At 41.6% G+C, this 16038-nt stretch overlaps 2 protein-coding genes across 2 annotated transcripts in view; one reads left to right on the top strand and one right to left on the bottom strand.

Annotated features, from left to right (window-relative positions):
* The window catches only part of LOC131682269 (CAD protein), a 40788-nt gene extending 33532 nt beyond the window's left edge, over positions 1-7256 (top strand). Inside the window, exons 5-8 of the mRNA XM_058963641.1 lie at positions 4451-6502; positions 6557-6841; positions 6899-6997; positions 7059-7256. Coding sequence (XP_058819624.1) covers positions 4451-6502; positions 6557-6841; positions 6899-6997; positions 7059-7256 — 2634 coding nt within the window. The remainder of the gene's footprint in view (positions 1-4450; positions 6503-6556; positions 6842-6898; positions 6998-7058) is intronic.
* A 29-nt stretch (positions 7257-7285) lies between these two features.
* The window catches only part of LOC131682309 (uncharacterized), a 64456-nt gene continuing 55703 nt past the window's right edge, over positions 7286-16038 (bottom strand). The window contains exons 2-3 of the mRNA XM_058963701.1: positions 7782-7905; positions 7286-7715 (exon numbers count right to left, since the gene is read on the bottom strand). Coding sequence (XP_058819684.1) covers positions 7553-7715; positions 7782-7905 — 287 coding nt within the window. The 3' untranslated portion in view covers positions 7286-7552. The remainder of the gene's footprint in view (positions 7716-7781; positions 7906-16038) is intronic.

Genomic DNA, 16038 nt, shown 5'->3' with positions numbered 1-16038 from the left:
ATACTATTATTCAGCAGAGTTGGAACTTATACAATTTTACACAAGTTTCTCGCTTACTATGTATCGATATTTTTCTTTTAAAAAAATATATATTTTTTTTTGAATTATGTACACATGACAAAACACTAACGCTAACGGTTTTGTGGGGTACATTTGTACCCCAAACAAATGAAGCAAATAGGTTGTACCTGCCTTCACGGAAGTTTAATAATCAAATTGGTTTATGATAAAGATTTCTTGCAATTAAAATAAACTGTAAAGGAAAAATAAGGATTTGAACTCATAAATTTGGTGGTACTTTGGTGTCATTATGGCGGCTCAAATTTAAAAAGGGCACATTATTTTTTTAAAAGCTGATAGTTTAGGCCAAATTTATTTTCTAGAGACTGTCTTTGTTCCATCAGACCTAAACCTTGCTCCACTTCCGCCAGGTTTCGTTGTTCATGACACTCATATGGTGATGGGATAATAGCACCATTATCAAATCAGAGGTACATATATGATACAAGCACTTTCTGTCAGATTGTTCCCGGGCTGAGCTGTTGCATGATCCGGATTCCTTCATGAAAATACATGAATTTCCACGAACTTAACAAAATGATCGCACCATTGGAGATGTCGAAGCATCTCTATTGGCGCGTATACCGTATAATCTGAAGCATAAAATAACTTAGATACCCAATCTTAGATCATCCTAACGCTAATGATGGGACATCAAGAACACGTCAGAAAATGATTGATACCCTTCGATACAGGTTTGACCGTTCCAACCAGTAACGTGGGTGCCGTCATGTGAACTGTCGAATACGAATTGTCAATTGCCATAGCTTAATTCAATACATGTAATAAATTATACAAATTTGCCTTGCAGGAATGGTTTCTGATAAAAAATCAGAAATTTTGGTTAATTACAACGGGCAACGTTGTTGGAAACTGTGACCATTAAGCTTTCTGTTTCCCCATGAGTTGGCCGCCGATTGAACTTAATTTCCGGTTAAGATATCAACGATTTATCAAGTTTCTCAGCACGTTACAAATTTGACGTTCAATAATAGTAAATATAAATGCGGATTATACTCGGCAGTGATTTGTTTTTCCATATGCAGATATAACTCAATGCGTATGGTGCTACTTCAGATTCGAGTGATTCTACTATTCTTAGATGAGTCAAGGGTCCAGCTCGGGTGCCTAGAATTAAAAATCTTCGAGATCTTTGGTTGATTCTCCGTATTAGCCAGTTGGATTCGGATCGGGCTTCTTAAATTTTAAATTTTCGGGTTCGGGTTTTCAAATTTTAAAATTCTCGGGTTAGGTCGGGTTCGGGTTTTACAAAATTTTCATTCTCGGGTACGGGTTCGAGTTTTTCGGGTTTTAAAATGTTCGGGCTCGGGTCTGGTTCGAGTTTTTCAAATTTTATAATTTCGGGTTCGGGTTTTTAAATTTTCATGCGCTCTGGTTCGGGTCGGGTTCGGGTTCGAAAAAATTGAAACCCGACCATCTCTAATATACATACACACATACATACATTGTCACAATTTGTCGAGCTAAGTCGATTGGTATATGAGATTCGGCCCTCCGGGCCTCGGAAAATTCTTCAAAGTTCATTTCTTTTGTAAGAAATGTAAAAACATGATCGAAAAAGTGAACAAAATGTATTCCAAAAAGTCTCCGGAGCGCAAACGCGATTGTCGCACAGCAGCCACGTGTGCCGGAATGCACAACTTCAATTCCACACTCTGGCGACGACGAGGACACCGAAGAAGTAATTTGCAAGTACAAAACCACACGCAGCTGCTGAAAAAAGCTCCTTCGTTATTTTCTAACTTGAATGCCGTCAATGGATTGTATTTATTATATGTGCTATTAATTTTTAAATAATCTGCAGTATTCATACCCTTCAAATAAAAGTTGAACCGATGATTTTCTAGGTGTATACATTGTTTTATTTAACCTCGAATATGACTATGACCTATCGGACCCCCAGATTAAAAAAAAACATTGTAAAAAATGAACTTGGCCTTATTAGATTTAGCTTGAAAAATATTTAGCCATCCATAAAATCATTATTGCCAAAAACGTTGCCAGATATGTAACCTTTCGAACGAGTGCTTGTTTGTCAAAATCAGTGCAAAAATACCGTCGTAGGAGCTTTCCAAAAAACTGACCTACTTGACCCCACTCTACTCTATAAAGACAATAAAATCTTTATAGTTGGTGCTGTATAACGTTTTTGGAGAATGCTCCTGAATATTAAATTTGACAATGTATTCATGCAAATACCTTTGGGAAATAATATTTTATTATCAATTTATAAAGAATAAATCAAAATAAAGCTAGTCTTAACGAGTTTCTTATATTATTAGGACATTTTAGGGCAACATTTCATGAAATACACAAAAAAGCATGCTGTAGAAAAATATGAAGGTTTTATGAAGGGGTAGACGGTGGGAGCTGAAATTTTACTTGTGGCTAGTCAAGATTATGATCATGATAACCACAAAGAGAGAAAGTGGGGTAAGCCGATATTTTTTTACAGGCACACATGAAGATTGCGCTTTTTCGCGGGAAATGTATAGTAGTTATTTGACTAATCAATAGTATGTGTTAGTCTTTGTTCCTAGCTTTATTATTGTATATTTTTAAAGATTTCACATTTTTTTTGCTTGCGACAGACATTAAAAATTTTTGGCACGTTTTTTATGGAATTTCATAGATCAAACTACATACATTTTGCACTATGCGTCTCCTTTGAGTTTATCTCGAAAATATCGAACCAAACAACTTTGCAGAAGAAAACTTTTCAACAGGAAGCATCTGTCTAAAGTTAGAGCTAATCTAGATTAGTTTAAACCTATCTAGATCAAAACCAAATTTGTCCATATGTAGCTCAATTTTCTCCAATATACTTTGCTGAAACCTCCATGATAGGTACTCAAAGCACAAGAGAATTTCTTCGTCGAAATTAACAGTATTTTTCCTTAGTGAACCATCTACACAGGTTATGGAATATAGGTGTCTATGGAACATATGTGAAAACAAATAACATCGTTTTACATTTTTTAAAGTGAAAAGTGGCAATATTTTCGAGCATATGCATATGCAATATTTTCAAGTTAAGAAATATCTGGTTTGGCAGGCTATCTGTAGATATGGCCTGAAAAGCGACATTCTTATTGCAACCGGTACCATCGACCTGAAAATTACGCGAATGAATGTCTGGAAAAACATCTGCTGCCTTTACTGAAGCAATACGATTGTTCCGTGTGTTTTAGCCGAATTGGGCACCTAAGCGTTCTGTGCCGAACAAAGTGGACGAGGTGGCTGTACATAATCTGATGGCAACCGTTCGGTCATTCTTGTATGGCCAAATTTTGATCATGACATGTGTTGCTGTATAAAGATGTGATAAAAGTGATTGTTCATATCGAAGCGGTTCGAAATTCGGTGTACTTATTTTATGCATCAACTATCTAATACCCATCGCGCATTGCTGCGACTTTCAACGAAATAGGAGGAAAACACAATTTGTTCCGAAGCGCTATCTGGCGGGCAGATAATCCTCAACCAATAACGCACAAACACGATCCATAACAAATTTCTATTATTTTTAAATTTTTATGGCAATTGGTTAAGCCGTTTGGGAGTCCATCATATACATACAAACATTAACTTTTATATAGATAGATAGACTAGCTAATACCCATCGCGCGTTGCTGCGATATTCAACGAAATAGGAAGAAAACACAATTCGTTCCAAAGTGCCATTTGGCAAGCAGATAATCCCCAACCAATATCATACAAACACGTCCCATAACAAATACCTACTGTGTATAAATTTTTACGGTAATCGGGTTAGCCGTTTGGGAGTCTATAAATCATATACATACATCCTTTGATTTTTATATATATGTAGATAGATAGGTAGATACATGTACAAGTACACCGAAGACTCCCAGGCAATCAGTTGGATATAACTCTAGGGTATGCTTCCCTAAATTTCAAATTATATATTCGTGGATTAACTTTTATCGCAAGAACCGTTTTAATTGTGTTTCTATTCGAGTAAAACAAACCATCTTCCAATACTTCACATGGAAGAACGATGCCACCGACGAAGACGCCGACGAAGAATGTAACTCACACCCCTTCCCAATATACAAAGATAGAGAGATCTTCTTCCCAATCAGTTCCGCTGAATCTGCCAACTGATAAGTGAAAGTGTTTCGCACGATTGCCACCATTTTTCGGCGTGGAACCCGTTTGTGAAGTAGCCTTCAATTATCTTGATTGCCATACGGGCTGCGGGTTGCGCCTTAAGATTCCTTCCTTCCGATAGCGGATAGTTAGTTGCATGTTGTTTCGCTTGTTCTAGCAGTTCCGTGTTGTTGCGTCCACAGGTTCTTATGTAAAGCATTTTTTCTTATTGTTTTTTTCTCTCTTTTTCGAACAGGTGGAATGCGTTCAATGGACTTTCGATACGGCAGTCACCGGAGAGGAGAATGGAGGCGCCGGCGAACTGCGTCATTTGGCGGAATTCCTGGCAAACAAACAGTTTGATATGGTTATCAATCTTCCGATGAGAGGTGGGGGAGCGAGAAGGGTTAGTTCGTTTATGACCCATGGTTACCGAACGCGACGATTAGCCGTGGATTATTCGATCCCGCTTGTGACCGATGTAAAGTGTACTAAGCTGTTGGTAGAGGCGATGAACAGGATCGGGAGTGCTCCACCCATGAAAACGCATACGGATTGTATGTCCTCGAGAGCTATGGTTAAACTTCCGGGTTTCATTGATGTGCACGTTCATTTGAGGGAACCTGGAGCGACGTACAAAGAGGATTTCGATTCCGGAACGGCGGCTGCTTTGGCAGGAGGAATCACTCTGGTCTGCGCTATGCCTAACACCACTCCTTCGATTGTTGATCGTCAGTCATTCCAGATGGCTCAAGAATTGGCTCAAAAGGGGGCACGTTGTGATTATGCTTTGTTCGTGGGAGCCTCTTCTACGAATTTCACATCGATCGCCGAACTTGCTCCTCAGGCAGCCGCCCTTAAAATGTACCTTAATGACACCTTCACAACGCTGAAGTTGACTGACATGTTGGTTTGGCAAAAACATTTGTCACAATGGCCAAAACGTGCACCCCTGTGCGTCCACGCAGAACGTCAATCGACAGCCGCCGTGATCCTTCTTGCCTCGCTGGTAGACCGGCCAATCCACATCTGTCACGTTGCCCGGAAAGAGGAAATTCTAATCATCAAAGCTGCCAAGGAAAGGGGAATCAAAATAACCTGCGAAGTTTGTCCCCATCATCTCTTCCTCTCGACAAACGATCTGGATAGAATAGGACACGGTAAGGGTGAAGTTCGTCCAGTTCTGTGCAGCCTGGAAGATCAGCAAGCCCTTTGGGACAATATGGATATCATCGACGTATTCGCAACCGATCACGCTCCACATACCAAAGAGGAAAAAGAATCCGACAACCCACCGCCAGGCTTCCCTGGATTGGAAACGATCCTTCCGCTTCTGCTGAACGCGGTCAACGAGGGTCGCCTAACGGTCGAAGACCTAATTGCCAAGTTTTACAAAAACCCCAAACGAATTTTCAGTCTCCCGGAACAACCGAACACCTACGTAGAGGTGGATTTCAATGAGGAATGGATCATTCCCGAATGCCCACCGCATTCGAAAGCCCGCTGGACTCCATTCGCCGGTATGAAGGTCAAAGGTCGTGTCCATCGGGTGGTTCTACGCGGTGAAACCGCTTTCGTCGATGGGGTTGTACTGGTCAACCCGGGATACGGACAGAATGTCCGCGAGTGGCCCCTCAAGAAACCGACCGTGGCGCCATCGGTGGAAAAGATCAACACCTCACTGGATGGGTTGGATCTGCTGTCGATCACCAAATCGCTGGATACGTCTCGCCAGGGGTTGGACTTTTGGGACACGGATGGGCATACGAACGACATGTTTAGTAAATTGTTGGCTACTGGCGGTGGTGGTGGTGGTGGTGGTGATACGAGCAAACTTGGTGTTCACTTTAGTGATGCGACGACGAGAGCTATCTCCCCGTTGCCGAGAATTCGTTGTGATTCTACCAGCGCGTACAGTAAGGAAGCTCTTGGGGCTGGTAGTTTAGCAGCGACGCCGAAGGAAAGGAGTTTGACGGGAAAGCACGTTTTAAGTGTGAGTATGTTCAGTAAGGAGAAGTTGAATGAGATCTTCAACGTGGCTCAAACGATGCGTGGACGGGTGACGAAAGATCGGCCGCTAGATGATCTGCTGCGCGGGAAGGTGATGGCTTCGGTGTTCTATGAGGTCAGTACAAGAACTAGTTGCAGTTTCGCTGCCGCTATGCAGCGGCTGGGCGGTAAGGTGATCTACATGGATGAGACCAGTTCGTCGGTAAAGAAGGGAGAATCTCTGGAGGATAGCATTCTGGTGATGGCGGGGTATTCGGATGTGGTGGTGTTGAGACATCCGGAACCGGGTGCTGTGGCGGTGAGTTTGAGTAGTTTTTTGTGTCTAGCGGCATGGATTTATTTTTTATTTTAGAGAGCCGCCCATCATTGTCGAAAACCGCTGATCAACGCCGGCGATGGGATTGGAGAACATCCGACTCAGGCACTGCTGGATATTTACACTATTCGTGAGGAGATCGGTACGGTCAATGGTCTCACAATTACGATGGCTGGAGATTTAAGGCATGGCCGGACGGTGCACTCGCTGGCCCGGTTGCTAACTCTGTACAATGTCAACTTGCGGTACGTCAGCCCGGCAAGTCTGGGAATGCCGGAGAGTATCAGCAAGTTTGTTGCGTCGAAAGGAATTTCACAGAAGGTAAGACCTTGTTTACGGAAGTATATGAATCAATTTATTAATATAATCAACCCGCAGGTCTACGACAATCTGGATGATGCCATATCCGAGACGGACGTCCTCTACATGACACGAATTCAGAGGGAAAGATTCAACTCGGAGGAAGAGTATGACAAGGTAAATGTTCCAAAGGCAAATACGGTCGCCATGTTTTAAACGAGGCTTTTAACTTTAACAGTGCTGTGGTCAGCTGGTTCTAACCCCACAAATCATGACTCGCGCCAAGCGCCGGATGATCGTGATGCACCCGTTACCCCGGGTGTTCGAAATCAGCAAAGAGATCGACATCGATCCGAGAGCTGCCTACTTCCGGCAGGCGGAGTACGGTATGTATGTCCGAATGGCACTGCTGGCCATGGTTCTCGGTAAGTGCTAGATTTTTTTTCCACATTTCCTTTGAAAGTATACTATTGCGGTACACAGTTTTATTATCAATTTAATAGTGATCAACCATTTAATGGTTTTTTTAGAGCATACATACATTTACCTACAAAACCTACTAAATATACACAAATTGTCTAAATGCTATTATTGCTAAATTAATTGACTTATTTCTATTACATGGTAGAGCTTAAAAGAAGATCATTTTCAAACAGAAAAAACATTTGAAACAAGCTGAGGCTCAGTCTCCGATTTTTGGATCACAAACGCACAATGAATTAAAAACTGTCCTCAAATTTGGGTCACCACATCCGTACAGACGGTGACCGTTGAACTTCGGCAGCTGTGCGATTGGATCTGATTCGAAATGGTAAATACTTCCGAGCCGCTGTTGTTGGACTTTCTGGAGGCGCTCAACGAACCGGAAGCGCTTTTCATGTTGTCGAAAAGTTGTCTGAAAATAAGTTAAATATCAATTGAATCACTATTCTTCATCCGTGGTGTATCATCGGTAACGTACCTCTTTCTTCGGCTGATGTAGGCTATCAGCGTGATGAGGATTATGCAGGCTACGAGGATGCCCATTCCGACTGCGGCCAGTGTTATCTCCGGGTGGGCTTCTCCGTCCATCGATACCATGGGAACTGTGGGAAGTGAAGAGAAAGAGTAATACTTGAAAAACTGCCAGGCATATTTGGAACTATTTAGCAACAGTAATCGTCTCTTTTCAATATGCTCGTTGTCGCACCATCCCAAATTGTCGTACATTCAACCTGTCATCGCACGCTTGAGGGATTATTTTCGTCTACAACTTAAACCGACTCACCTCCAACAGGTGGCGATGTCGCGAGACCAACGGTCTCTGACTGTGCACCTTTTGCACTCTTTTGAACTCGACAATATATAAGGTGGCGTATTCAATGATGGACACTACATGTGCGCAACCCATGCAAAACAAACTGATCATGGTTCAACATTTAACTTAGTACCATCGTAGTCTTCATTCGCGAGATTTATGAATGAATTCTCAAAACTTGCTCCGTGGGAGGTGAATGCGGCAGTGCCGCACAATCTTATCATTGTCGATTACAGTCGATTTATCGGTCGTAAACCCTGCACAATTCAAACACGCCACAATTACTAAGTGCTAAAGATGGTGGCAATGGATCGGTTTATTTGATGTACTGATATGAAAAGTGGGTTGTAAAGTCAATTGAATGTTCGCTAAGCAGTAATAAATATCAATCACAGTCATCTAATCTGATAGCTCAGTGATGATTTCCTTACAGGTAGGTAGGTGCGCTAGCCTAGACGAGCGGTAAATTGTTCGCAAGAATCTCCATCAGCCCGTTACTCGTCGCCGCGTCCATTGACGATCGATCCAAATCTAGCCTGTTGTCTCGCTTGGTTTGTTCAAAAATGGTAATTGCGGTGTACTCGCCGTTAATTAATTGCGTGCGGCGTGGCGAACTTTTCCCTTGTTTACAGGTTGACTAGATGCAAGTCGTAGCTCGCCGGTAGAATAGTTGAAATCAGCCAGCACGACGCAGATGACGACGACGCGGCGCACTTGGATGCCAAAATAGTGAAGAGTTTCACTCATATGGTGGCTAAGTTCTAGTTCATCCAAGCATGCTTATATGGAACTGTCCGTTACTAACAGAATGTGTTTTGTTTGGATTGACTAGTAAAATCAGTTTTTTTCTATGTCAAACCTGTTTGACGGTGTTAAATATAAAAAATAAAATAGTAAAACTGCAGGAATTCGTCAATTTGTTCTACGGAAATCGATCGACGAGAAATATAGCAGGAATCCGATTTATTATTTTGTAAATTATTTGGTTACTACAAAAAATTTTAATTCACCTAATGGTGCGATTGTGTTTTTTTTTCATTTATGAAAATTAGAATATCATAGTTACGTTCAAAATAAATTTGTTATTGTACTTTACACCTACACTCAAAGCGAAAATGGATTTGATCACTATGTTGGTTATTCAGAACAGTCACTTTTGGAAAGGTGACACTTTTTTGAGTCGTGTAATCACCGAAGTCATTTTTTACGGTGCGGGTTTATGCCAGGTGTGTGGCCTTCGACTGACACGGGCCATTTCTGTAGGTGTGGATGTATTGTATTCACAGCTAGCTGGTGGATGTTTTTCTATTTACAAGAGAACAGTTTAATTCGGTTGAGTTTGACCTTGGGTAAAAGCAAAGCCTTGATACCACACTCCGTAGCCTTCTGTTTCGACAAACTGTGTCACTGGTTCTTAGTGTACAGGACACAATAGCTAGGGCTACGATACCACTAACCGCTAAAATCCCTTCTCACTGTGGATCAAAAATATAAGACGGATGGCTAAGGAGGCCAGCGCCTTGCCCTCTAAACTGTCGGATCAAGGATGGTTCAGGGAAGAACTGGCACCTAAGGTAATACTGATTGATGTATTCGACTGTTTCGCTTGTGACCTCTCACTTTGGTTAGAAAACCAAACCAAGAATCAAATGATGAGTTGCTTTCTCAGATTGGTATGATTTGTTTGATTCCAATAGCCTACTATTTGTACTAATATGAGAATTTGATTCGAGTTAATTAGATTTGTTGGACGGGTTCGCCGCAAACATTTTTTTCCAAAATCGTGCAAAAAGTGCTATGAAATCTCGAACAATCGCGGTTTTTACGTTATGCAAACAGGACCGTGATCAAAACGAATGCCTTAAATTTCCTTCCGTAATTGAGTTCTACAAGATGACGACACGAATGAACTCATGATGAATGAAGTTCATGTTTGACAATTCTCGGTGGTTTGTTTACTTTGTCAGTTGCGTGAGTGCGAGTGCAACGGGTGCTCATCTGTTACATTCGAACTCACGTAACTTCCATGTAAACAAACCACCGAGAACAGTGCCGGCGGAAAGCGTGGGTAGTATGGGTAGTACTACCCACTCGAAAATAACCGAGTAGGTAATTACCCACTCGAAATTTCGAACCATTTCAAAAAATTTAGATGTGCAACGCATGTATCTCGCACTACACACATTTAAGAACATCGATGTACCACAATTCGATTTGCATAAACGAACGTGACTTAATGTGAATGTAATGTAAGCGTGTGCATTCTACCCACTCGGGCGTAAACTGTTTCGCCGCCCGAGAATTGTCAAACGAAGTTCATCCGGCTCATTTTGTAGGGTTATGTCGGTTGGTGTAAAACCTAATACCTTGATATGGAAACACCAACGTGGCATGTTAGAAGATTGTTGCAATGGCAACAACTTCAATCGAAGTAGACATGGATCAAAAATTGTCCAAATGTTGTGAAATTCGGCATCTAAGCTTATTTAAACATATGTCACCATATTAAACGGTCGCACTGACCTCCCGGCCCAAAGCACGGAAGAATTTTGCCATGTCGGGTTTTCAGTCTTCAGTTTTAGCATTTGCTGCACTTTCAGGTCTCTTATATTTCTCCAGGTGCACCCAAACCTAGTATTGATTTTAGTAGAGTCTAATCCGAGCATGTAGGCTGTTGTCGATCGGGTAACTTTGTCAGTTGATTTGAGCGGCTTGTCAGTTCGTTCTATCATATCAGTCACAGCACCAAGGAAGTTTTGGTTATACTTGTCTGGTCTACACCCCTTGACACCATCGACGGTGATGTGTAGAAAATCGTATCCAGATTACTGGCTACATCTTGCTTTCGAGTGGTTAAAGGTTGCATCAATGCCTAGCTACAATAGAACCCGTAGATGTTATCCGTATAGTTCCCAAGGGACAAGATGTTAGCTGGTTCACACGCATCGTTCCCAGACGACAACATGTGCTAATTAACTGGAAGCAGGCCTAGACGACAACATGCGCGCTCTAAGGAAAGTAGTAACAACAACAGGTGAGAAGCGCAGCTGGTTACATCGCCTGGCTGAAGTTATATATTGGCCGATAGGGAACATTATTGTTCAGTCTTAGTTATAACGTGTAAGTGATTACTTGCAATATAATTTTTTTTATTCATTTTAATTAAGTAAAATTCAACTTGTTGCTTGTATTTCTTTCGAGTCCTTCAAAGACGGTTTGGATCCTGTAGTAAAAATTCAAGCTTTGGATCTTTCATCGTGGCCTGCTGGTTTGTTATTCCGAGAATTTATCGATCAACCAAAAAAATGGGAGAATCAACGCAGTAATCCCACACTAAGGCAAAACGCATAGCGAAATTCATAAGATTTATCTTATGATGAATAGAAAAGTAACAAAACTATGTTTTCATAAGATTAATATGAAAAACATACGACTTTTATGATTATCTTATCATTTTATAAGTTATTGCATATGCCAGTCGTTCGAATTTCATACGAGCATCTTATGATTCTCATAAACATAAGAGAAATGTATAATATTGTCTTATGATAATTCGAAGATACCTTATGGAACATGAAATCATAGCAAACCGATTTAACGAAATAAATGCCGTTTCATAAGTTAATCTTATGATTTACATACGTGCTACTTTTGTCTAAAAGTTATACGATATTCCTATGAAATTCGCTGTATTTTTTGCCTGAGTGCATCAATGAACTAAACATTATGCGTTGTATCATGGACGATGGGAGCCCTTATGTTCTCGCCAGAGGCATGTATTCCAGTGATGTTGTTGTCCCTCTTGTACTCAATAACTCTCTGTTGCAGCGACACGATTGCGCAGGTGAAGGTGCTCATCATATCGTGTGTGGTTATCGACAAACGAGTTGGTTCCAGCACCGACGGCTTCTTCTGCACTTATTCCCTAACCGCACACACATCACGACCAATTTCTCTCTGTGTATTACCAGTACGTGAGGGGTATGAGAGCGAAAACACAAACATTCCTCCAGCGACTATAGTGTAATTGTTCTAACCAAGACATGGTCTCGCGATGACGCATTCAGTTCAAAACTTTTACTGGACTACATAATTTAACTGTGTGATCGCAACACAGCATTTAACCACCCGCGCCGTGGTGGTGGCATTCTCATAGCGATGAGTAACTCTGCTGAGCTTAAGCGGAGTTACTGTTCCACATCAGTTTGTCTTTATTTGCTTTTATGCCGAGGCCAAATAGCAACCCAGAGTTGTACAAAGCACACGCCAATTCCATTCATAATATTTTGGACAAAGTCAGCAGCTCCAATAGTGGTCTCATCATCGGTAATTACAATCTTCCTCGTCTTCAGTGGTCGTTTGACAGTGATTTGAAATGCTATTTGCCTCATACCACCTCGTCAGAACTAGATGAAGCTGTCATGGAATCTATGGTTGCAGCCGGTCTGTACCATATCTGCTCACTTACGAAAATGAACGGAAGGATACAAAATTGATGTAGTTGAGTCGCTTGAACCTCCGAGCGCTTTGCTGAAAATCGATCCTCACCACAAATCCTTTGTGCTGGGGTTGGATGTAAGCACTAATGCAGGAGATGATTTTTTCCAATCGATTGAGAACCCTTAACTTTGATTTTAATCGCATCCGTGACGAAAACTCCGCATTGATTGCTGCGCTCGACTGGAGTGACTTAATGTGCTGCCTTCAGCTAGACGAGGTTGTTGCGATTTTCTATAACCCTCTTTCTGGAATACTCCGTCATAATGTTCCAGTGAAACGCATTAAGAAGAAGGTGTACCACAGGCACCCGTAGTGGAACACTGAAATTAGCCGCTTACGAAGCATTCTATGAAAACATCGCAAACGATATTTCCGCGGTATATCCGGCGCTAACAAACTAACGCTTCGTCAAACCGAACAACAGTATGAAATTGCCATGAGTGAAGCTTTTCGCGAGTACATGAAACGAGTGCAAAGTAGTCTCCGTGACCAACCCGCAACGTTTTAGTTCTTCGTGAACAGCAAAAAACGTTCTGAGGCCGTGGATCGGAAGAGTATTAAGCAACGCTGCCATCGTACAACATAAGTCCACTTTACCTGCATGCATGCTAGTGAGAGCGACGTCTTGAAATCTCTGGCTACCCTTGATACGCCTCAGTTGATGAAAAACTGCGCCAACTCTTCCAGTGTGCTTTATCTTCAATCGTTCGCTAATTATAACGACTTTTCGATGGATTTTGACAACATTGCAATCTGGGAACTACAGCGGCTAGGATTTCCAGCTTGGCTGACTAATTGGTTGCAGTACTATCTCTCTCTTATACGGTCCGCGTTTTTTTGGGTAAATAATACACGGTCAATCATGTTTCGATTGTACCCAGCGGCTTCGCACAAGGCAGTCATCTAGGCCCTTTTTATCTTATTCATTAATGATCTTTGCAGTCGTATCAAGTCTGGAAAAGTGATGTTCGCTGATGATCTTAATGTTTTCCGTACCATAGTTACGGTACTCGACTCTAAAGTGCTTCTAGAAAACATCTGTATGCTACATGAGTGGTGTATGCTTAACAGCATGGAAGTTAACGTTGAAAATGCAATGTGATAAGTTTTTGACATTTGCAAATTCTATGCCGCTTTGAATATCGCCTACAAGGACGAATTATAGAACGAGTCGATTCTATTCGTGATCTGGAAGTAACTCTTTGTAAACTGAGTTTTTACGATCATATTACTGCGCCAACTGCCAAAGCTTTTGGGAGGCTATAGGCTCTCTAAAATAGAACATTGAAGACTTCGACGATTTATGTGTTCGATTTTAACGTGTCCAAGCATAGATATAAGTTATTAATAAGAAACATCTAAGTTAAAATACGTCTGTATGGTGGTTACCAAAAATTAAAAATAAAATTTAAAAAATAGGTACTGCTGAGAGCCGCGCCTCCGGCGGTGGCGAGATTTATCAACCTTAGGCTGGTGGTTGAGTGGAAGTTCTATTGCCAATAACCAGACTAAAGAAGTCTACCCTCCTGCACTGTGCGTTTGTGTCTCTGGTTATGAGTTTTTCGTCATGTTTTGGACATTCTCCAAACTCCGCTGTCTAGACGCTCATAGAATTTATCTTCGGAGTTGGTCTGTAGACGTATAGTAGTATGATCAAGCTATAGTTGGAAAACTTGCCTTTTTCTCCTCTACAGGCAAATACGATCACTCGCCGGCCTCCATCTAATTCAAAATCAATTCGATATCGTACCTTCTCGTCTACACTGTAGTAGATGTGGTACTTGAACGAGGTATCTGATTTCGCGAAAATCTTGTTCTGTGCCAGGCCATAGTACTTTCTGAAGAGCTGCAAACCGTACTCTCACTTTTGGTAGCTCTCAAGTAAGTAGGCGACTTTTACAGATTCTAACAGCGGGGTTGTTTGATTGTTTATTCTGCATAAGGCGGCAGGGCTGCGACACCTAGCCTCGTGATGGTGCTGCCATCATGGATACAGCTGACGAGGCTCCGCATTTTGGCTTCAACCGTCCGTTCCGGGACAGACGTTTTTTAGAACCGCTCCTAACAAGTAGAACAGACGCTCTTCCACTTCTCTCTTCTCTGTCAGCATGCGGCCAAAGAACCCACCGGGATGGGTTATCCGATCTTCATTTAGGTTACTCATACCCTAGCTAGCGCTACGTGGATGGAGGGATAGAGTTCAGTATCAGAAGTGAATGATCGCGTCATGGGATCCCATGATACATGTTCGTTAACCAAGAGTAAAGTAATACTATGTTCACACTACGAGTTAAAACGTGTTTAACGCTATCTTGATGACATTTTTCTTGTTGCTAATTATTATAACGTATTATAACTCTGTAGTGTGAACATAGTATAAGGTTCATTTAAAACTAACTCGACTTTGCATAGAAAAAATATTTAACATGTTTCTTTTTGCCCCAATAGATAACACTCACTCAATTTCTCTGGGAACTTCTCATGGTTAATTTAAAAGAAAGTTTGAAGGAGAAATGCGTCTATGAAAATATCAAATTCACACAAGAAGAAAGAGAAAAATTCCCATTTTAAAATGTTCATGTCTCAAGAAAGGGAAGATCCTTGACCTGCGAGATTTATAGGACATCCACAATTTTTTTTTATTTGTTCATTTATTTAGTGGTAAATACACAAAGAAGCCCCTCAGCGCCAATAGTGGTAGACTAGTTATATCTAAGGAGAGATAAAAATTTAGCTTTACTCGTATTCCTCGTCAAGTAGAAATCGAATACCGTTGCCACACCATTAAAAATGCGCTCTGGTGACCATAGTTGGTACTCCTTAAATGTAATCGCAGGAGCGAGTTATTACGTAGAGTTCGATCGCGGGCTTGAAGATCCAGGCGTTAGAGCATTGTAGAACAATCCACTCTGTCAGACAGTAAGAGACGAATAGTGCAGTCCCTCCGAATGCTGAGAGTGTCGAGCTGTATTAACTGACGACGGCTTTCGTACCTTGGCAGCTGAAATCTGTTTCCCCATGGGAGATGTCGAAACGCAATGCATTTGAACCCTCCGGTGGACAACAGTACAATATTCTAGTGGTGAGAGACTCGATGCGCAGTAAAGCGATGGTAGTCAGTATACGTCCCTACATTGTTTTGTAGTGCGGAAAGAACAACAGCTCGCTTGATGCTTTTATGGAGTGTATGGTTTGAACGCTAGTACCGATTCCATGGTGACTCCGGCGGTTCTTGACGTGAGAGTGTCTTGGAATGCTCGAATCGAACAAATGGTAGTTGAACTGGATCGGATGACGTTTCCGTGCGAACGTGATGAATAAGCGTTTGTTCGGTGGTATCCGTATTCGTCGAAAAATGTTAATGAAAGAAAGGCGGGGTCCTTGTAATTTGATGTTGACGTCATCAAAGTAGAAGAGGAAT

The sequence above is a fragment of the Topomyia yanbarensis genome, chromosome 1 (assembly GCF_030247195.1).
Source record: "Topomyia yanbarensis strain Yona2022 chromosome 1, ASM3024719v1, whole genome shotgun sequence".
In the NCBI taxonomy this organism is placed as follows: domain Eukaryota; kingdom Metazoa; phylum Arthropoda; class Insecta; order Diptera; family Culicidae; genus Topomyia; species Topomyia yanbarensis.
This window is presented reverse-complemented; position numbering and strand designations above follow the sequence as displayed.